The sequence below is a fragment of the Hyperoodon ampullatus genome, assembly GCF_949752795.1.
Source record: "Hyperoodon ampullatus genome assembly, chromosome: 17".
In the NCBI taxonomy this organism is placed as follows: domain Eukaryota; kingdom Metazoa; phylum Chordata; class Mammalia; order Artiodactyla; family Ziphiidae; genus Hyperoodon; species Hyperoodon ampullatus.
This window is the reverse complement of record NC_136930.1, coordinates 77,096,054-77,117,972: the sequence shown is the minus strand read 5'-3', so window position 1 is coordinate 77,117,972 and position 21,919 is coordinate 77,096,054. Positions and strand designations below refer to the sequence as shown.

At 58.5% G+C, this 21,919-nt stretch overlaps 2 protein-coding genes and 1 long non-coding RNA gene across 3 annotated transcripts; 2 read left to right on the top strand and 1 right to left on the bottom strand.

The window, feature by feature from the left end:
• Window positions 1–1,905: 1,905 nt before the first annotated feature.
• FAM83H (family with sequence similarity 83 member H) lies at window positions 1,906–6,577 on the top strand (the record flags this gene model as incomplete). The annotated part of the gene is made up of 4 exons (XM_079722652.1): window positions 1,906–2,367; window positions 3,241–3,405; window positions 3,491–3,615; window positions 3,838–6,577. Exons 1-4 carry the CDS (start codon window positions 1,921–1,923, stop codon window positions 6,575–6,577), a joined length of 3,477 nt encoding a protein of 1,158 aa, XP_079578778.1. The 5' UTR covers window positions 1,906–1,920.
• Window positions 6,578–6,993: 416 nt separating this feature from the next.
• LOC307065698 lies at window positions 6,994–8,478 on the top strand. The gene is made up of 2 exons (XR_013811347.1): window positions 6,994–7,680; window positions 7,927–8,478. It is a non-coding gene; the product is annotated as an uncharacterized lncRNA (long non-coding RNA).
• Window positions 8,479–9,935: 1,457 nt separating this feature from the next.
• Window positions 9,936–11,948, bottom strand: MAPK15 (mitogen-activated protein kinase 15; the record flags this gene model as incomplete). Its single annotated transcript, XM_079722169.1, is given in 8 exon segments — window positions 9,936–10,349; window positions 10,461–10,574; window positions 10,663–10,677; window positions 10,680–10,786; window positions 10,902–11,079; window positions 11,204–11,287; window positions 11,370–11,500; window positions 11,750–11,948. Coding segments are annotated over 8 exon segments (1,242 nt in total).
• Between the last annotated feature and the right edge of the window lie 9,971 nt (window positions 11,949–21,919).

Sequence of the window (21,919 nt, the reverse complement as noted above, 5' to 3'; positions counted from 1 at the left end):
CACGGCAGAGCAGCTTTTCCTCAGACAGTCAGACCAAGTAGCATCTCCGCCAGGTGTGACTGAATGACACACGGGTATGCCCCATCCCCACCTCCATGTCACATTCAGTAGCCTGTCACCTCCCAGGGAAGGTAGGCAGGAGAGGTTCCCCAGGTCATCCTGACCCCCCAACTTTCTCAGGCAACAGTCTCCAGCGGGCCATGGACCCCATCCAGTCAGCATCGTCCAGCTGCACCTGCAGGGGGTGGGGGGGCGGGGGGCACTCTGGGTTGTCTGGCAGAACCGCCTCCCCAGCCAGGACCGATGTTCAGGAAGCCACAGGCTAGGCAGGATTGGCTTCCAGCGGACCCTCCTTCCAGGCTAGGGGGCTGAGCATCCAGGTAGTTCAGGGAACCCCAGGGAGATGGGCCCTGGGAGCCAAATAAAGACCCCCACCTGGCCTTCCAGGACCAATGACTGCTTTTACCCAGGCCAGGCCCGCGTGCAGGCCCTTTGGAAGCAGGTGGGCTGGAGTGGAGCCAGTGGGGCATGGCTGATGTTGTGAAGTTGGGGTGAGCGGTGAAGGTGGAGAGGTACCTTTGGAGCCCAGGACAAGCCCAGTGGCCACCGCAAAGGGCTCTGACTTCCTCCGGAGTGCGGCAGGGAGCCAGGCAGTGACCAGAAACTTGGAAAGGTTGCTGCTGCCACACAGGGCCGGGCTTGGCAGGGACAGGCCTCTAAGCTCCTGCCAGGATTACAGGCCTCTGGGAGGGCTGCTGCCTGGGGTGTGGCCCAGGGAGGTGTCTGAGATGGGATGGTGGACAGGGGTCTGGGTTCGGCGGGCTGAGAGGTCAGCGAGTGGATTGTGGGGCTCAGAGTGTGTGACCCTGTAGGGCAGGTGCAGGAGTGGCCAGGGTCTGTGAATGGGGCTTAACGCTGCGTCCCAGGACAAGCTCTGTGTCCTGGGCCAGGTGTGCCATCAGGTCAACCCTGACAGCTGCATTAAAAAAAAAAATGTTTTAATACAATTTTTAAAGGTTATACTCCATTTACAGTTACTGCAAACTATTGGCTCTATTCCCCCTGTTGTACAAGGCATCCTTGGGCCCATCTTACACCCAATACTTCGTACCTCCTCCTCCCCCATATCTGAGTCTGCTTCTTTATTATATTCACTAGTTTGTTGTATTTCTTTTAGGTTCTACGTACAAGTGATATCACACAGTATTTGTTTTTCTCTGACATTTCACTTAGCATAATGCCCTTCAAGTTCATCCACGTTGCTGCAAATGACAAAATTTCCTTCCTTATGGCTGAGACAGGTGCATTTTACAGTGGAGGTAACAGGCCAGAGAGGCCCAGGGAGCAGCCCAGGTTCCCCTGGCACTGGGGGCAAAGACACCCAGGCAGCGGCCCAGCTCGTCCAGCACGCACAGTGCCAGGGGCCACGCAAATGCATTCATGTCATAAAATCAGAAGAAAAAAGTAAATATAACAGTAAAGCCTGGATTATATTTTCTTTATTCCAACTATCATAAAATATCATTAATGTTTCTTTTTTTTAATGGAGGGAGGGGTCCACAGAGGCCATAAGGTAACCTGAGTGGGGTTTGTGTGGAGCCAGAGCCCCGGGTGGGAAGCTGGGGCACCAGGTGCTCCCTGGCTCCTGGTGAAAGCAGGGGCCTGGCCAGTACGGCCAGAGCGACGAGAGACAGCTGCGATGCCTGTGTCGGGGCGTTCTGATATTCCCCCAGCTAGGGGGCATGCTGGGTTCTGGGGGTGCCCTGGGAGACCTCCAGGCACAGGCTGAACTCCACAGCCTACGCAAGGTCACTGACAGCCCCTTCCATGATGCGTGTCCACATGTGTGTGTGGGGACACCCAGAGCCCCTGCCCCTGTAACGCGTCTCCCTGCCCTTCCCCCAGGTCCCTGGCCCCAACATGGCCCGTCGCTCCCAGAGCTCCTCGCAGGGGGATAACCCACTGGCACCCGGGTACCTGCCACCCCACTACAAAGAATATTACCGCCTGGCAGTGGATGCACTGGCTGAGGGTGGGCCAGAGGCCTATAGCCGCTTCCTAGCGTCCGAGGGAGCACCTGCCTTCCTGTGCCCTGAGGAGCTGGAGCACGTGAGCCGCCACCTGCGGGACCCGCAGCATGTTGCCCTCGAGCCCCCCGAAGGCAGCCCTCCCAACGTGGACTTCGATGGCTCCTCGGGCACCTACTGGCCTGTGAACTCAGACCAGGCAGTGCCTGAACTCGACCTGGGCTGGCCCCTGACCTTCGGCTTCCAGGGCACTGAGGTTACCACACTGGTGCAGCCACCGCCACCTGACAGCCCCTGCATCAAGGATGAGGCTCGAAGGATGATCCGCTCTGCCCAGCAGGTGTGCTGTCACAGGCTCAGCAGGCAGTGGGGAAGGGCAGCCTGAGCTGGACCTTGAAGCATGAGTAGGAGTGTGAGGGTGAAGGAGAAGTATCAGCATGCCCAGCTTAGGGGGCAAGGGTGGGGCCAGGGCAGGCTGGCCAGGCCTCTCCAGGCTTCAAGCTGTAATGAGGGCTCCCTGGCAGACTTTTTCCCGGGTCATCAGGGGTTTGGTTATTGCAAGCTGCAGACTGCACAGGTTTGCTTGCCCACGGTCATGGCCAGTGCCCAGAAACTCAGGGGCTCTGGGATGGTTGGGGTCCCTCCTTGCCTGGCTTTACTGTTCAGAGAATTCTCTCTAGTTCTGCCCTTGACCTAGCTGACAGCTTCTTACCCCTGTGCCCTCAGCACCCCAAACAGTTGGCAAATAGCAAAGGGAGCCTGTTAAACCATGGACCTTAAGGCAGCAGGTTCAGACACTAAAGACCCCTGCCTCTGCCCTCTGCCCCCCGCCCCCCCGTGGCAACCCTCTCCCAGGGTCAGAAATGGAGCCTGGGTCTCAGCCCTGATACCTGCCCTGGGGTCCTTGGAGCTCAGCCGTCTGTAAGGCAGGGGGGTTTGGGGGGCCTCATCTGCCTTGCCCCCTGCGCCATCAGGGCTCTCTGCCCTGGGCTGAACACCCGCCCCTAGCTGAAGGACAGCCCGCCCCCAATAGGCTGCAGGCCCTGTGCCTGCCTCAGGCTCCATCATGGGCCACCTAGCAGCCCCATATCCCCTCTGACAGCCCCCTTCCTTCTGACCCCCATTCCATGACAGGGCCCCACTCTCCCCTGGGATGGGCTAGTAGCCATTGTTGGCATCCAGAGACAACCGCCTCTGATTCGACCCCCCGCAGGTGGTGGCCGTGGTGATGGACATGTTCACCGACGTGGACCTTCTCAGTGAAGTGCTGGAGGCCGCTGCGCGCCGCGTCCCGGTCTACATCCTCCTAGATGAGGTGAACGCACAGCACTTCCTGGACATGGCCGACAAGTGCCACGTCAACCTGCACCACGTGGACGTGAGTGACCGGAGGGTGGGGAGCGGTGGCCGGGAGGGAAGGGCTAAGATCCCTCTCCAGAGACATAACGCCTCTCCCGCCCCAGTTCCTCCGCGTGCGCACTGTGGCGGGCCCCACCTACTACTGCCGTACTGGGAAGTCCTTCAAGGGCCACGTGAAGGAGAAGTTCCTCCTAGTGGATTGCGCCGTGGTGATGAGTGGGAGCTACAGGTGCGCGCAGCCCCGTTGCCCCCCCAGCCCCAGCCCCTCCCCATTAAAGGGCCTCCCCTCCAGAAGCCCTCCTCCTGGAGCCCCTGACACAGCTCCACCCCGTCCTGCCCCTGCCTGGCCTGGGTTATTACTCGGCCCCGCCCCTTCCCTCTAACCCTGGCCCCGCCCTTTCCCCTGACTGGCCTCGCCCCCTCCCTCTGACTGGCCCCACCCTGCTCCCAGCTTTATGTGGTCCTTTGAGAAGATCCACCGGAGTCTGGCCCACGTGTTCCAGGGCGAGCTGGTCTCCAGCTTCGACGAGGAATTCCGCATCCTCTTCGCACAGTCCGAGCCGCTGGTTCCCTCCGCCGGGGCGCTGGCCCGCATGGACACCTACGCCCTGTCTCCATACGCGGGGGCTGGGCCCCTCATGGGTGGCCTGGTGACCGGGGCGTTGTCCCCTTTCTCCTTACCCAAACGAGCCCACCTCCTGTTCCCACCGCCTCGGGAAGAAGGCCTGGGCTTCCCCTCATTCCTCGACCCCGACCGCCACTTCCTGTCGCCCTTCCGCCGAGAGGAGTCACCGCGGATGCCGGGGGGCGCCCTGGAGCCACACGCGGGGCTGTGGCCACTGTCGCGGCATCTGGACTCCGAGGCCGGACCAGGCGGGGAGCTCTTGGGCCCGCGGGGCTTCTTTCAGGCGCGGCACCAAGAGATGGACGCCTTCAAAAGGCACAGCTACGCGGCCGCCGACGGCACGGGAGCCGTGGAGAATTTCGCCGCCGCGCGACAGGTGTCGCGGCAGACGTTCCTCGGCCACGGTGATGACGTCCGCTTCCAGACCAGCCACTTCCACCGCGACCAGCTCTACCAGCAGCACTACCAGTGGGATCCACAGCTTGCAGCAGCGCGCCCACAGGGCCTGTGCGAGAAGCTGCGTGCTGGCCACCCTGGCTTCGCGGACCATGACGACTTCGCGCTGGGCGCCGGGCAACGCTTTCTGGAGCTCGGCCCGGACGGACACCAGCGGCTGGACTACGTGCCATCCAGTGCCTCACGGGAGGTGCGCTATGGCTCTGACCCTGCCTTCGGGCCCGGGCGCCGCGGTCTGGAACCGGCCGGGGCCCTGTGCCCCAACCTGGGCCAGCGCTTCCCTTGCCAAGCGGTGACGAGGCTAGGCCCAGAGACTGTACCCAAGCCAGAGCCAGAGCGCAGAGGCCGGCCCGAGGGGCGGGCGGGACTGCGGCACTGGCGCCTCGCCTCCTACCTGAGCAGCTGTCACGGTGAGGACGCTGGCGACGAGGGCCTGCCCGCACCCATGGAGTCCGAGGCCTATGAAGACGACGTGTTGGTTTCTGGGGACCGGGTGGCCGCCGGAGACCTGCCGACCTCGAGCTTCCGAGCGCCCACGTCCTTCCCGGGCTCCGGCAGCGGTGGTGGCGACGGCTCCGAGCCCGAGGGCCTGGAGGCAGGCCTGGCCAAGCAGGACTCGTTCCGCTTGCGCGTGAACCCGCTGGTCCAGCGCAGCTCGCGGCTGCGTTCCTCGCTCATCTTCAGCGCGTCACAGGCGGAGGGCACGGGCGGAGCTGCCGCGGCCACCATGGAGCAGGTGGTGAGTGAGATGCCGGCGTCCGGTGGCAAGGCCGTGCGCTCTGCTGTCTCCACCAAGGTGGCCGAGCTCCTGGAGAAATACAAGGGCCCGACGCGGGACGCCGGCGGCCTGGGGGCAGCGGTCACGGTCGCCAGCCACAGCAAGGCTATCCTGTCCCAGGCGTGGCGGGAGGAGGTGTCGGCACCTGGGGGCGGTGGGAGCGAGCACCGCAGCCTCGAAAGCTGCCTGCTAGACCTGCGCGACTCCTTCACGCAGCAGCTGCACCAGGAGGCTGAGCGGCAGCCGGGAGCCGCCGCTCTCACCGCCACGCAGCTGCTGGACACACTGGGCGGGAGCAGCAGCGGCGCTGACCGGCTGCCCTCCTGCTTCCTGTCCACCCAGGGCCGCTCCACCTCCCCGCAAGGGCGGGACAACCCCCCCGCAGAGGGGCCCGGGGCGCACCAGCCGCCCCACTCTGAGCCAAAGGGGGGCCCCACGTCAGCTTACCCCGAGCGGAAGGGAAGTCCCACTGCAGGGTTTCCCAGCCGCGGAGACAGGCCCATCACGGGATTTACCGAGCAGAAGGGGAGTCCCGCTTCCGCCTGCCCTGAGCGCAGGGGGAGCCCGGTGCCCCCGGTGCCCCCTGTGCCGGAGCACAGGGGCAGCCTCCCCCTCCCCTTCTCCGGGGAGTCTTCAAAGACCGGGCCCACAGAGGAGGCGCCTGGTGGCCCCATGGAGATCCTACGCAAGGGCTCTGCGCGGCTGCGGCAGCTGCTGAGCCCCAAGGGTGAGCGGCGCGCGGAGGATGAGGGCAGCGTCCCGGTGCCACACGAGAATGGGCAACCTGAGAGCCCCCGGCGGCCGTCGCCAGGCCGGGCTGACAGCACCGAGGCTGCCACAGGAGATGAGCGGGGCCCGCGGGCGCGCGTGAGCTCGGCCACGGCCAATGCCTTGTACAGCAGCAACCTGCGGGATGACACGAAAGCCATCCTGGGGCAGATCAGCGCCCACGGCCAGAAGCACCGCGGAGTCCCCGCGCCGACCCCGACCCAGAGCAGCCCTGAGCTGGGCCACCCTCCAGCTGCCGGCGGCCAGGCCCCTGACATGTCCGACAAGGACAAATGTTCTGCCATCTTCCTCTCAGACAGCCTGGGGACCCAGGGCCGGCTGAACCGCACGCTGCCAGCCAGCGCAGAGGAGCGCGACCGCCTGCTGCGCCGCATGGAGAGCATGCGCAAAGAGAAGCGCGTCTACAGCCGCTTCGAGGTCTTCTGCAAAAAGGAGGAGCCCGGGGGCCCGGGGGCCGGGGAGGGCCCGGCAGAGGACACCAGGGACAGCAAGGTGGGCAAGTTCATGCCCAAGCTCCTGGGTACGTTCAAAAGCAAGAAGTGAGTCTCCTGGCCCACCAGCCCAGGTCGGGGCGCCGGCATCACGGTCCGGCAGAGCCCCTGGTCCTCAGCCAAAGCCTTCGGAACCTGGCTGAGCGCAGCCAGAGCTTGGCCCCACTTGAGGCTCACCTGGTGGTCCTCCCTGCCTCTTGCCCCTTGGCCTCTCCTCCCTAGGGGGTCCAGCCCCCAGCTGCCCCCGGCCCTGCTCTTCTCACACCTCAGTCTCTGGACCCTCAGTGCCACCCGACCTTCTTCTGCGTCTGACTCCACCATTTCTTTGGGCTTCAGGTCCCCTTTGGATCACCTCAGGGACCCATCTCTCTGTGCCTCAGTCCCCCATCTTTCAGGGGGCCCGCCTCTGTGCCTCAGTCCCCCATTCTCTGGGGTCCTTGTGTCTCAGGGTGTCTGTGTCTCAGGGGTCCCCTCTGCTCATGGCCTTCTGGCTGTGCTGCGGCCTCTCCTCTGTGCCTGGCAGCCCCATCCTCTCTCAAGGCCTCCCACCTTCTCAGGACCTGTCCTCCCCACCTAGGTCGCCGGGTTCACTTCCTGCCCTGCCCCTTTCCACCCTCCCGGCACCTCTCCTGGTGGCCCATCCCTTCAGCGTGGGGAGGTGGCCCCCGAGGGGCTGCCCTGTTGAGGACTGTGGGTGCTGCTCCCGCGGGGTGCCGGCGAGGAGTGAGGGCGCCAGGCTTTGCGGCACAGTAGTCAGGTGGGTGCTACCCTCACAAAGGTCCCTGGCAGACGCGTGTTCACAGGTGCCATCGACAGCCACACCGGAGAAAGGGGCTGGATGCGGAGCTCTTGTTCTGTGAGGGCAGAGGACGAGGTGCAGTGGCACCTGAGCCCCAGCCCACTGCTCTGAGGGGTCTCCGTGCCCCGTGAGGTGGGAGTGGTCCTTGCCCTGCAGGTGCCCAGCAGACCCCAGCTCCACCCTGTTCTGCATTCTTTCCACCTTTGTCACCAACCCCCCAAAAATCTGTCCAAGGCTCCCCACTTAGCTTTCTTGTATCTTTTTTTTACCTCCGGACAGTAGATCTGGAATGACACATTTGGGCACCAGATGCTTAGAAAGCCCCCCACAGTAGGTGCTAGTACTGTTAAGTTAGTGTTTGTGCTGTTTCTTTTTTTTTTTTTTTTTTTTTTTTTTTTTTTTTTTTTTTTTTTGCGATACACGGGCCTCTCACTGTTGTGGCCTCTCCCGTTGCGGAGCACAGGCTCCGGACGCGCAGGCTCAGCGGCCATGGCTCACGGGCCCAGCCGCTCCGTGGCATGTGGGATCCTCCCGGACCGGGGCACGAACCCGCGTCCCCTGCATCAGCAGGCGGACTCTCAACCACTGCGCCACCAGGGAAGCCCTGTGCTGTTTCTTTTTAAATAGGGTTTTTTTCTTTTTCTTTTTTTTTTTTTTTTAAGTATAAGGAACCCCAATTGCTCTGGCTGAGAAAGGATTTAAGGAACAAGACTGCTGAGTGAGGCAGCAGTTCTGACTGAGCAGCTGGAAAAGGGAGGGGAAGTGGGGTAGGGGGACTCCTGCTCCCTGGCGGCTCGCAGTCTGTTTCCAAAGCCACCACCCAGGTAGGGGTAACAGCAGAGACTTTGGTTCGAATGGAAAAGGTCACTGGGGAGCCGGACAAGCTGGAGCATTTCTGGGTCTTGACGTGCTTGTTGACGAGTTTGGTTTTACCTGGCCTGGTGCACAGCTGTTCTTAGCAGACCTGGCCAGGCCTAACGCTGAGGGAGGCCCCGGCAGGAAATGGAGGTTCTGCCCAGGGAGAGGCCAGAGGCCCTCAGAGCCTGCCATCTGCATCCTGCACATCGTGCTCAATAAGACATCTCCTCAAATGTGATTCTGCACATTTTGGTGTTAATAAAACAATGCACAAAATATTCCAGCATGTTCCCAAATATGTGTGTGTGTGTGTGTGTGTGTGTGTAATTATATGTTGTATATTGCGACCTTTAGCCTTATGACCTTCTCAGATTCCCTCTGGACACCACCACCCATCCCTGTTGAGTGTACTAAAGACCCCTCCCCCTCTATGCTGCCATACATCTACCCGCATCTTCTAACCAACACGGACCCCTTCCACCTCTCAGCCCCTTCCTGTGCAGGCCTCACTTCACTGCCACACTTAGCTGCCTACTGCCCATCCTCACCACTGCCTGGCCCTCTGTGTAGGCACAGCCCCTGGTTGCCTAGCCCAGCAGACACTTCCCAGCCTCGTCTCGAAGCTCCCATCGACCTGGGGCTTCCCCTGGCCTGGGTGCCAAGCAGCCACTTGCCCAGTTGTTTGGGCCTCCCTGGCCCTCCAGTCCCAGCAACACTGCCTCTGCACTTAGGGCTGGACTTCTTGGGCCCCCTGCCCCTTTCTGGGCAGCGGCATTCATCCTACAGTCTCATTTGTCCCCTTGTTTATCACTTGGGGCTATGCCTCAGGCTCTAGAAATGCAAACAACTGCCCCTTGGGCAGTCCCCATCTTGTGAATAGCTCACCTCCAAGCCAGAACTGTGGTGGTCCCATCCTTGGCCTTCCCCCAAGCCCTGTTCTCTCTGCCTTCGAGTCTCTCTTGGAGTTGCCAGGTCTGGGTCCACCCTCTGCCCAGCTCTCCTTGCCCAAGCCTCGCCCTTCCCCCGCAGCAGCCCGTGTCTTTTACAGTAGGGCAGAGCTTCCTGCTCACGGCATCACACCGCAGAGGCCGAACCCCTTAGGCTGTGAGCTCCTCCTGCCAGGCAGCCGGGAAGTGGCCTCCCTGTGTCCTGACCGCTGCCCAGAGTCAGACGCGGTGTGAGGCATGCATGGGACCAGGAGACACCTCAGCGCCGCTGGGCCTCTCCCACCTCCTTGGCCGGCACACCCCCCGCCTGGGCTCACACCCGGCCCTTTGCCCGGTGGTGACCAGAGGAGGGGGCCCTGAGCCCCACAAGACATTTCCAGCTGTTCTCCCCCTCCCCCAACCAAGGCCTGGAGACAGACTGGGTGCCCGTCACTGACTACGGTCAGGGGCGCCGCCCCATCTTGTCCCTTTTCCTGCTCTGGCTCAAGGCCACAAGTGTCACATGGTGGCTTGCACCCAGGCAACAGATGCACTACACAAGACCCTCTCCTGCCAGGACCACCCTGGGGACAGCCTGCAGCAGCCCCAGCTGGGATCTGACGTGCTCAAGCACCAGGCAGGCCTGCTGTGGACACAGGTGACCAGACAGGAGCCCAGGGTGACAGCCTATGGTGCCCACGAGGCTTCTCAAGGGCTCTGTCCTCGAAAAGGGCTGGGCTGCAGGAAGCCGAGGAGGCAGGTTGGCTTGGCAGGCTGGGGCAGACGGCACTTTATTGGGGAAGGTGATTGAGGCGGGAGTGTGAGCCTCATCTACGCCCCCCGGAGAGGCCTGGACGAGCTCCAGAACGCAAATGTGCCCAGGAGAGGGCGGGTTGGGGAAAAGGTGGGTGGAGAGCGCTGGGGTCTCGGGCGGGGTGGGGGGGCGGCCTGGAGGAGGGGCAATCCAGGGACTGGGGGAGGGGCGCGGGGCTGGGCGCCGGGGACGGCCGGTTGAAGACCCATAAGGCGGCTCTGGCGCGGGGTCCGGGGAGCAGGGGCAGGCAGCCCAGCGCCGAGCGGCAGACGGGCCCGTAGGCTTGGGAGTAGCCCCCGAGCGCGGCCCGCGCGGCCCCCTGGGCCTCCTGCGAGGCCGAGGCGCTGAACATCCTGCGGCCGGGCCTCCGGGGAGGCCGGGGAGGAACCAGCAAGCAGACGAGGACCATCGTAGGAGGCGTGGAGGGAGTGCCCAGAGGCGAGGGAAGCGGACGGGGGACGGGGAAGGAAGATGGAAGGGAGGGGAGGGCGGGAGGGGCGCGGGCTCACCGGTCGCCCGCCGACCGCGTAGCCACCACGGCCCGAACGGCCCGGGTTCCGTTCCGGTCACTCCGGATCAAGGCCTGGACGGCCACCTGGGCGGCGGCCTGCGAGGTCAAGGAGGGCGCCGCCCCCCTCCCGCTGGGCTTCACCTGGGAAGAGGCGTGTCGCAGGATCACTGGCTCCGTCGCGAAGGATCTGCGGGAGGGGTCCGCCTGTGCCCCCCTTCCCACGACCTACCCAGCAGGATGCCGAGGGGAGCCCTGCCGTCGCCCTTTCCCTCTCCCAAGACCTCCTGGGGGCGGAGGCTGGTGCAGGGGGGCCGAGGTCTGCCTGGGAGGGTCCTTGGCTCCGCCGGGGACATCTGTGGGGTCGGAAGATCAAGTCCCGGAGTTAGGGGTCCCGCGCTGCTGACGGTTGGTGGTCCCACACAGCGGGGACCCCAGCAGCTCCGCGCGGGCGGCCGCCAGACCACACACCGTGCGCGGGGACGTGACCGGGGTTACTTCGAGGCCGGCGTCTGGGCTGCCGCGCAGGCGAGCCCGAGGGCAGCTTGGCCGCGGCTCTGGGTTTGAGCGGGGGCGCCGGGGGCGTGGGGACAACGCCCAGGCCCGTCTCTCTCGGGACGCGGCCGTTACCCCTGCGCTCCAGGATCATCTGCGAGAGGCGAGGGGCGCTCGGAGGTGCGCGGGGTGGGCGTCAGGGGGTTGGGGGTCGCTGGGGCAGGGGAGGCCTCGAGGGTGCGTGCAAGGGGGATGATGGGGGTCGCGGGCCGGAGCACCTGATAGAGGCGGCTGCGATACTCGGTGGCCGAGAGCTGGGCTCCTTCGTGCACCGGGAGCCGCACGTCCGCCTCCAGGAGTCCCTGGCAGAGTGGAAGGCCACCGTCCTCCGACTGGCCCTGCCCACGCCCTGCAGGTGGCCTGGTCCGGCGGACGCCCGGGCACCTCCCCGAGCTCACCCCCTTCCCGAGCCGCCGCTTGAGCAGCTATCGCTGGGCAACGTGACGGTCCATCTCGGCGGCGCACATGCCGGCTGGTGGGCGCCAGAAAGCCTCCAGACACGAGCTGGGCTCGAACTGTTGAAACCGGTTGCCTTGGGAACCGATGGCGGAGCCCTCCCTGCGCCTGCGCCGGGGCGGGGCAGAGCGGGGTCTGCAGCCCAAGCCCCGCCCAATCCGGTGCTGCCGTGGAGCCCCACCCCGCAGTCCCGCCCCCTCGGCACCGCCCCCGGACCCTCGCCGCCTTGCCGACTGCTATTCCGCGTGGCCCAGGCCAGAGCCCAGAAGGTGCCCCCTCCGCCCTCCGCCCTCCGCCCCCCGCCCCACCTGCGCCCAAGGAGCCTGCTGCAGCCTCCAGAACCTCTCCACCAATCCGGGCCTTTGCACGTGCCGTGCCCACCGCCTGGGACGCTCTTTCCTCCCGCCTTGCTTCTCCGGTCTCTGCTAAAGGGGTGCCAACGGTTAGGGTGTCATTCGCAGACAGCCCATCCACTCCTTGGGTATTTGGCGGCAGGGGCCGGGCCATCCCCAGAGGGTGCTAGCGCTTGAACTGGGCAGGTGCTGAGGCACCGCCAGGAAACGGGAGGTTAGTTCCAGGGCGGGGGTCCCGGCAAGCGGCTGGGAGAGCAAACCTGGAGGGGGTGAGAGTCTATGAGACTGGCTGAGAGAGGGCTGCAGTGCGCAGAGGTCAAGCGCCAGAGGGCGACCAGAGCCTTGCAGAAAAAGGAAGCCAGGTAAGGGGGCTGACGGGCGGGGGTTAGCCAGGGAAGGAAGTGGGAGCACAACCCCTTGGACGTTGGAAGAAGAGCATCGAGGGGACAGCTAGGCAAAGGCCCCGAGTGGGAGTGTGCCTGGCGCGTTGGAACCACAAGGAGACCCCGTGTGGCTGGAGCCCTGGGATGGAGACCAAGGTATCAGCAGGGGGCGGTGGGCAAAGCTGGAGGGATCTTCCCCGACCAGGGCTCGAACCTGTGTCCCCTGCATTGGCAGGTGGATTCTTGACCGCTGTGCCACCAGGGAAGCCCAATAAGCATTTGTTAAGTTAATGAATATTATGTGCAGAACTAAATTCGCAAGTTCTTTGAAGGAAAAAACTACTTTCTGTATCTTTCAGCATCTCCTATAGCATTCATAGAGTGCCCAATTCTCAGGTCCCAATAAATATTTTTGATAGATATAGTGAAGAAGATGCTTCGTCATATGATTTTATATAGCATGCTGAATGATCTTTCTAGAGGATATAATTTTTTACAAGAATAATTTCCCAGTGATATGTAATAGAGCACTGAGTCAACTAGTAGTCAAGAAATGGAGCCTCTAATCCCAATTCTGGCACGGACTCACTGTGTGACAATGGACAAGTGACAGAACTTTGCAACTCTGCAGCATCCTCATCTGTAAACAGGAATACGAAAAAAATCAGAGCTAGAAGGACCTGAAAGCTTTTAGTCACATAGAAATACTAGCACATTGTACAAAATATACAAGAAAGTTCATGGCAGTATTGCTTGCAATAGTGAAAAACTGGAAACAACCTATGAGTACATCAAGAGGAGACTACGTAAATGAGGTCATGAAAAGCAAAGGAAGACAGAAATTGTCACACACCAGAGAACACTAAGGAGGTATGATAACTAAAGGCACTGTGGATTGGATTCTGGAACTGAAAAAGGACAGCAGTGGGAAAACTGGTGAAATTTGAATCAAGTCTGGAGTTTAGTTTATACACAGGCTATACAATGTCCCGAGAGGACTTATGATGAGAAAAATGTCAGTCACAGCTTTAAGCCCTTGGTTTGGAAGGAGCCAATGAGAAAGCGGATTGGAAGGAGATGTATGTACAACTTCATTCACAGGAAATCGGTAAAGGATGATACTTTCCTTGCACTATCCACCCCAACAATATGTGCTTCTGGTGCTTGAAGAGTCTCCATATCCTAGTGAAGAGAATTCCCATGCTTGGGCAGCTGACCCCCTTTCCAGCCACCTGGGTGACCTGGACATCCCCAGCTCAGGCTGAAGCGGGGGAGGAAGACGTGCTGAAGCCTAGACCTCTGCTCTGCCGCTCCTGCACTCACTGCTGGCCAGCTTCTTAGGAACCAGAGGAAGGCGAAAGCCCAGGCCTCCCTGCCACACGCGTGGCCCCAACGCTGCCTCTGGGGCACCCTTCTGGCTTGCGGACGTTGCCTCCATGTTATCTGCAATGAGCCCCATGGACCACTGTCCTCCTCTAGCTCAAGTGACTTGGCTTGAAATTCAGTAATTCACTTTTCCTGATTGATCAAGTCTGCTGTTGAAGTTCTCCACTGGGTTTTTAATTCTTCATTTCTAGTGTATTCTTCAGCACCACAATTTCTGTTTGGTTCTTTTTTATTATTTCTGTCTTGTTGAAATTCTTGTTTTGTTCACGTGCTGTTTTCTTGATATTATTATCTTTGTTCTCTTGTAGCTCACTAACAATTTGGCAATCTCTATAAAAAAAAATGTATAATGCATGTATCATTTGATTCAAAAGGAATTTGTCATACAAAAATCTCACAAGCAGGCAAAAATAGTTTTTGGTAGCATTGTCTTAGTAGGGAAAAGTTGGTGACAATGTAAGTGTTCATCAGTATCAGACTGGTTACATGAATCATACTTCAATTATGCTATACAGCTATTATTATATATAGAATCCCACATAGCTAGTAATGTGTTTTATAATATTATATCTATATATACTGCCCTGAAAAAGTTACTGAAGATATATTGTTAAGCAAATAAAACATTTACAACAAAAAAATAAATAAAATTATGGACAAAGGATTTGAATAGACATATCTCCAAAGAAGATATACAAATGGTCAACACCCCAGGAAAGGATGCTCAACGTCATTAGCAATCTGGGAAATGCAACCAAGACATATGAGGTCACACTCAGTCACTAGGACGACTTTAAAAAAACAGTCTTGGCAAGGATGGAGAGAACTCAGAACTCTCATACAGTGCTGGTGGGATGTAAAATGGTGCAGCTGCTGTGGAAAACTGTTTGGCAATTCCTCGAAAAGTTAAAGATAGAATTACCATACGATCCAGCAATTCCACTTCTGGGTATATATCCAAAATAACTGAAAACAGATATTCAAACAAATACTTGTACACAAGTGTTCACAACAGCCTATTCACAAAAGCCAAAAGGTGAAAACAACACAAATGTCCATCAACTGATGAATGGATAAAGAAAATATTATCTATACAGACAATAGAATATAATTCAGCCTTAAAAAAGAATGAAGTACTGATATGTGCTCCAATGTGGATGAGCCTTGGAAACATTATGCTAATTGAAATAAGTCAGATACAAGAAGTCACATATTATATGAGTCCACTTAAATGAAATATTCAGAAAAAGTACCTCCATAGACGGAGAAAGCAGGTTGGTGGTTCCCAGGGGTTGAGGGGCGGGGAGAGGGGTAGTGACTGCTTAATGGGTACAGGGCTCCTTTTTGGGGTGATGAAAATGTTTTGTAACTACATAGAAGTGATGGTTATACAAATACCACTAATGTGTATACTTCAATATGGTTAATTTTATGTTATGTGATTTCACCTAAAAAAAAAGAAAAAAGTTACAAGGCTTGGGAGGAAGCAGGAAAATGGAAGCCGTATCCAGGAGAAAAATAAGCTGATAGAACCAGCCCCATAAATGACAGAGATGATGGAATTGGCAATGACTTTAAAAACAGCTACTATAAATATGCTCATGGATATAAAGAAAGCATGAATATAGTGAAATAAGAAAGGAAAATTATTAAAAAGAACCAAATGGAATTTTTAGAGCTGAAAAATAAAATATCTGAAATGAAAAACTCATTGGATGGACACAGCAGAAAAAATGATCAGTGAACTCAAATACACAGCAATATAAACTATCCAAATTGAAACCCACAGGAAAAAAAAAAACCTCACTGACCTGTGGGACAGTGTCAACAAAAGGGGGTTGCAGAAAGTATGTTTGAGAAAGTAATGGCTGAAATATTTGCAAATTAAAAGAATAAATTATATATTCACAGATCCAGGAATTTAAATGAAACCCAGGTAGGAAAAACACAAAGGAACTCATAACTAAATTGCTGAAAAACAGTGATAAAGAAAAAATACTAAAAGTAACCAAAGAAATTTACATGCAGAGGAACAAAAATAAGCATAACTGCAGAGTTTTTATCAGGAAAAAAAAATCAAACCAGAAGGAAAAGCAATGACATCATTAATGTACTCAAAAGGGAAAAAAATGTGAATCTAGAGTTCTTGAACCAATCCCTAAAAATGTAGTGTATAGAAAGCATACAGAGCAGATTACAAATGAGAAGCTGGGTACAGTTAAAGTGGAACCAGTGTTAAAAAATTAGAAGGGTGGCCAAACAGAAGAGGTGATTCTTCAGGCTGGAAATGAACTAAATCTGGTGAGAAACATGGTACTGTGGAAACCACTGGAGCCTTTAGTGGAAAGCCTCCTGCCAATGGAAATGGCTGATATGATCATCATTAAATGACTCGTGCATTGATGGGAAGAGGATGTAATTAAATGTTCTATGAAAAATGTTTTCATATTATTGACATCTTGTCATCAAGAAGACTGATACAGAACATAAAAAATAAACATAAAATCAGAAAACTAACAGAGGAATTACGAGCGTCAGGAATGAAAGACTACTTTCCTACCAAATCCTTCAAACATTGAAAACAAGGGTTTATTGCCAACAGCCTCCCGCCAATACCTTTGGTAACTTAGACGAGATGGCACGTCCATTGAACGAGTGGGAGTATTCCCCAGATATAATCAGTAATAAACATAGAGGGCTTCCCTGGTGGCGCAGTGGTTGAGGGTCCGCCTGCCGATGCAGGGGACACGGGTTTGTGCCCCGGTCCGGGAAGATCCCACATGCCGCGGAGCGGCTGGGCCCGTGAGCCGTGGCCTCTGAGCCTGCGCGTCCGGAGCCTGTGCTCCGCAACAGGAGAGGCCACAACAGTGAGAGGCCCGCGTACCACACACACACACACAAAAAACATAAAGATAAACTGAAAAACTCTATGCCCACAAGGACGGAGAGGAGAACAGAAGGCCCATCGATGGAAATGGACGAAGGACTGATAACCACTTGGACAGGCTGAAGGGATGACAGCTGGACTCACCACGGAGGGTCCGAGGTGAAGAGCGGGGCTGAGAGGCCAGGAAGGGCGGCACGCTTGACTCGGAAGGCACCGCTGGCCGTCCCCCAGCTGCGGCAGCCGGAACGGCAAGTGGGAGCCTTGGTAAACTCAATCGACAAGAGCGGGGCCTGGTGAGGCGGGGCGCGGAGCAGTGCAACGCAGCTGCTGAGGGCAGTGGGACCTCTGGCCCCTGGAGCAGCAGGGACGTGTGACAGCAGGCCAGCCCCTCTTCTCCCTGCCTTCCCCCAGGAACCCGCAGCCAAAGGAGGTCTCAACCCTGCCATTCTGCCACCAAGAACGTGGCCCTAAGCAGAATTATCCCCAAATCAGTGAATTTCAGCAAAAAAGGAATTCTGCAGCATGAACTTCATTACATTTACTTAATTATTAAATCAAATTTTCAGTGGACATTTGATTCATCCATTTATTTTTAAATCTGCTATTATGTGTTTTCTCTTGGGGCCATTATTTCCACCCAGTCCAACTTTCCCTTGTCCAGATGTCCTTGCAGATATAAATTTTGTCAAGTTTTTATTTTCTCATCAGTTGTCAGTTGACAGTTTTATTGCGTGCAGTTGTAACCTTCACCTTAGTGAACCTTAGTTCTGAGTGCATTATTGACTCGGGGTATTTATTATGCCTGGAGAAGACGTGGGCTGTGCATTTACTTTTTAGCTGACCCATGGGGAGAGCATGTGCAGCGTGGATGGCCTCATCCAGGAGGCCCACAGTTAAGGGCAGCGGGCGTGTGGCAGGTCAAACCCCCCAGGCTGAAATGATTTGGCCTAAACTTGCTTCATCCATCACCAGCCTCCTTATGACCCTGGAGACCAACTCACAGGGATCCCACCTCCCAGACGGCAGAGTGTCACGTCTGAGTATGGGCCCTGCCCCTCCCGTGAGTCACAGTCCAGGGCAGGGGCCCTGCCCCTCCCCGTGTGTCAGGTCCATGGATGGGCCCCACCCCTTCCTTCCCCTCAGTGTCCAAGTCTGAGTAGATATCAGCTGTGTCCCCATGTGTGTCACAGTGGAGCCCGCCGCCCACCCTGTTTCCGGTGCAGCCCCCGACCCTGTGGGGTGGACCTGCTGTGCTCCCCCGCACCTGGGTCTCCGAAGTTGGGCTCCCCTCTCTCCTGCACCCAGGTACCCCAGGTCACTCCAGGCACCTGCCTGGGCCCCTCCCAGGAGAGCACCTGAGGGTTGTAGCTGTGGTTGTCTCTAGCTCATGTGCCCAGATTTGGAAACGGGGGGCCCCCAGGAGGCGCGCCCCCCAGCTGGGTACCCCCTCGTGGCTGTCTCTCAGGGGCATCTCTGGGCCAGCCCGTGGAGGCGGGCGCTGGCATCGCCATCGGGGCCTGCGCAGGGCTCTGGACTCTGGGCATCCTTCTGTTTGTCATCCTCTTCCTCACAAACAGAGGTAGGTGAGCACCCCTGGGAGGGGGGCATGCAGACCAACCTGGACCACACCCCGCGGCCCAGCTGCCCCGGTCTGGCCACTCAGGGAGGACCAGGGAGCCAAGCCCACGGACCCTGGGCTCCAACGAAACCTCTCCCCGAAGCTGCGACCCCGCTGACCCTGACGAGGCCAGGGCCCGGCTCACTGCAGCAGCATCACCACAGAGCCCCAGCCGACCCTCACGTGCTCTGCACACACACGCACCCCGGGGCTCCCGCCGGCTCCCACCTGCCTTGGCTCATGGGACTCGGGTGGCGGTGCCACCGTGTCCCTCACTGCACCGCGTCTGGAGAGGGCACTTCCTCCAGGGGCAGCCATGGCTGTGGGAACTGACACACATCGTGGCCTGGATCTGGTCCTTCCACCTGGGGCTGACCGTGAGCCTGGTGTGGGTCTGGCACCGATTCCAAGGTACTTGGCTGTGGAGGGGCCGCCACGTGAGGAAGGGTCCTCTCTGAATGCCCGGCCCAGGGCCAGCTTAGGTTAGGACGAGGGGAGGGGGTGGGGCAGGTCTGCAGGCAGCACACAAGCTGGGATATAGGGGAGGGTACAGACTTGGGTCCTGCCCAGGGCACAGAGAACAGCCGGGTCTGGGCTCTCCAGGGCTTGACCTCAGCCAGAGGACGCACTGGATAGACAGGCTGTCCTGGACCTCACTCACATTCCTGCCCATCCTCCCCTTTGCCATGGTGATCGCCATCGGCGCTGCGCTTCGGATCAAGGGACAAGGTACCGGGGTGGGGCTGAGGCAGCCCTACTGCCAGGCCCCCAGTGTCCCTTTGTCTGACCTCTGTTCAGCATCTGGCCGCCTCTGTGGGTCTCAGGCTCCCACGGGGGCTGAGCTCCAAGGACAGGGTCTCTGGCCTCACCTGAACTCACCCCCACCTCCACAGGTCCACTTGGCCTTGGCAGGTGGAAGGGGCATAGGCATTGGCCATGTGGCCTCAGGCTGCGGTGGAGTGGGATTCAATAAAAGCAGCTGGCTCCTCCCTTTGCCCCAGGGCACAGGGCAGGGACAGGAGAGGACTCAGCCAGAGAAGCAGTGCACACAGTGGGAAGAGCCCACCAAGGTCCGAGTCACAGACCCAGAGCTTTCAGGAGTCCTTGGGCAACTCGCTCTGTGCCTGTTTCTCCGCCTGTGAAATGAGAGCAGAGGCCGCTGGAAGTGCTCACCCCCCCGGGGTCAGACACACAGCCCAACCCCGCTGGGACTCCTGGGAAGGGGCGCAAACCCCAAGTCTCTGGAGCTCAGTAGGGAGGGCTCCGAGGCAGAAGGAACAGCAAGCGAGGGCAGGAAGGTGTGCCCTCCGGCGGCCTGTCCAGGGTTGGGGGCAGGGGCTGAGTGGTCAGAGCAGCATCCCAGGAACAAGCCGGTGGGACACTCTGCGGCAGCCTTCCAGGTCCTCGCAGGCCCCTAGCAGAGCCCGCGGGGGGGAAGGGGCCGCGCTGGGGGGAGAAGGGGGACGGGAGGGAGGCAGCCTTGCCAGAGGCTGAGCAGACTGCTCGCCCTCTCCCTCCCGGTGTCTTTCCAGCTCGGTGCCCCTGCCAAGAGATGAGTGACCCTCCAGACGCCTCCCGGCCCGAGTCTGAGGGTACTGTAGCCTCGGCCCCGGGAGGGACAAAGACCCCCACGCCATTCACGAAGGGAGGGGGGAAGGACCCCAAGGGTGGGGAGAAGTATCAAGAGTAAGTAACACTTGGCTTTGAATCTGGGCCCTTGGAGGTGAGTTCCGTCTCCCGTGGGCGGCGGTGGGACCTGGTGGACACCAGGCACCGCTTTCCCAACACCGTGAGAGAAAGCCAGGACCGGGCAGGACCGGGGCTGGGGGCGGGGCGGGGGACGCGGCTTCCCTCAGGACTCCACCTTCGATTCCACCCGGATTGCGTAATCGGGAATCGCAGCGCCCGGAAGAACCCGGTCCGAGGAATCCGGAGACAGAGGAGAACGAAACGCTCGCCACACCTCTTCTGGGAGGAGGCGTTTATGAGCTTTAACGCGAGGACACCTCGCTGGGGAATCGGCACGCCCGGACGACTTAAAATTTAAAAACCTCTGCCCATCGGTTGCCTTGCATCGAAACAGAAATTAAAAGACCCAGGTCGACCTAGACACTCCCGCGACAGATGTGTGCGGCGCAGGGGCCCGGGAGGGGCAGGGGCGGCCCCCGGTGCGGTGTGCTCTGGGAAGGAACAGGGTCCGAGACTGCGGAGGACCGGCCCGGCCTTGAGAGCAGGCCCCGACCTCTCGCTGTCTGTTTCGCAATCTGTCAGTTAGGGACAGTGGCCCCGGGAGGGCCTGAGGGTGGCGAGGTGGAGAGCGTTGGTGGCTGCCCCTGCAGGCAGAGAGACCCCGTCTGGAATGCCAGGCCAGGAGAAGGAGCGGTCCCAAACGGTCCCAAATGGGACTGCGGGATCATGGCTGATTCTTCCCCTGGTTCTACTTGGGCTTTGCCCAATTTTCTGTAAGAAGCCCACAGCATTTAAGGCCAACACTCAGATGCTGTTTTAGGAGTTTATGATTCAGCGTTTCTTTAAAAATGTTTAATGTGAAAACAAACGGAAATTCTGCATTGTCTTGAAGTTTGTCATTTTATTTTTATTTACAAAATACATTTTTATAAGGAGGAAAATGCCTCAAATGTGTTCCTAATTTTAAGAGGCTCCGCCACATCTTTGGTGCAGGTGTCGCTAACTAGACCAAGTCCAGCCAGACCTCCTAAGACCGTTTTCAACACGGCACCTTCCTACACACGTGGTTTCCTAAACCGCGCTCCTCACAAAGTTACAAGTCAGCAGTTCTTGAATCTGTCCATCTTGCAGCAAATGTGGACAGACCTGGATAGAAACCCAACTATATGATGACAGGACCGAAATAGGTATAGATTTAAGTTACTTGTCAAAGGCATCAGACAGGATGGGAGGCTGGACCAGCCATACTGGCCGGCTGGGAAGCGAAGCCGATCAAGCCCAGGTCGCTGGGGTGAACTGAACAGGTGCCTCACGGGCGGGCTTAGAGAGGAAATCCCAGAGGGAAACCCGCTGGACTAGGGGGTGGCATCCGAATGAGCTCGACCTTCCCAGTAACCCTAACTCCCACGAGGGCTCCAAAAGGGGAAAAAGGAATCACAAACTGCTTCGAGGAAAACTAGGGTTCCCGGAGCGACGAAAAGCTGTGGGGAAGCGCTCTGTCCCGACAAGACATACGGGGATTTCACACGTGTGTGTGTGTGTGTGTGTGTGTGTGTGTGTGCGCGCGTGTGTGCGTGTGGTGGAGGAGGCCAGGAACTTGGAGAAGCCTCTCCCCATATGGGGACACCTGGGGGAAAAGCCCACCGGTGGAGAGGCTTCAAAGGGCCCAAGTCTGGCACGTGGAGAGTGGGGGCTACTCCGGCTGCTGCTGGGTGTGTTAGATTCGGAAGCCAGCCCAGCATCGTCCTCCGGGGAAATCCGAAGTGCTGCCCATCTGGGGTCCGACCTCTGCCAGACGCGCACACAGGCCGTCACGCACAGACTTCAAGTGAGGGAGTTGCGGGGAACGGAGGAAGGGGAGTTGGGCCGTTGCGCAAGCAACGGGGCGCGAGCTGGGGAGGGCGGCTAAGTTCTGTTTCCAGGGAGACCGTTCGGCTGACCGCCAACACAGCTAAAGGTGGACAAACCCCGACGGACGGCCAAGGTCCTGAAGGAGCCCCCTAGTAAAGGTTAGCGACGATGCCCTGACCCTTGATTGACTCCAAACTCCTGATTCTGCCTCTCCCAACCTCGTGACCCCGAGACGCGCGAACCCCGCCAGAATCTTCGGGCTGGTCGAGGGGAAGGGCTGAGCTGGAGGAGCGGGCTGGAGGCCTCGAGCC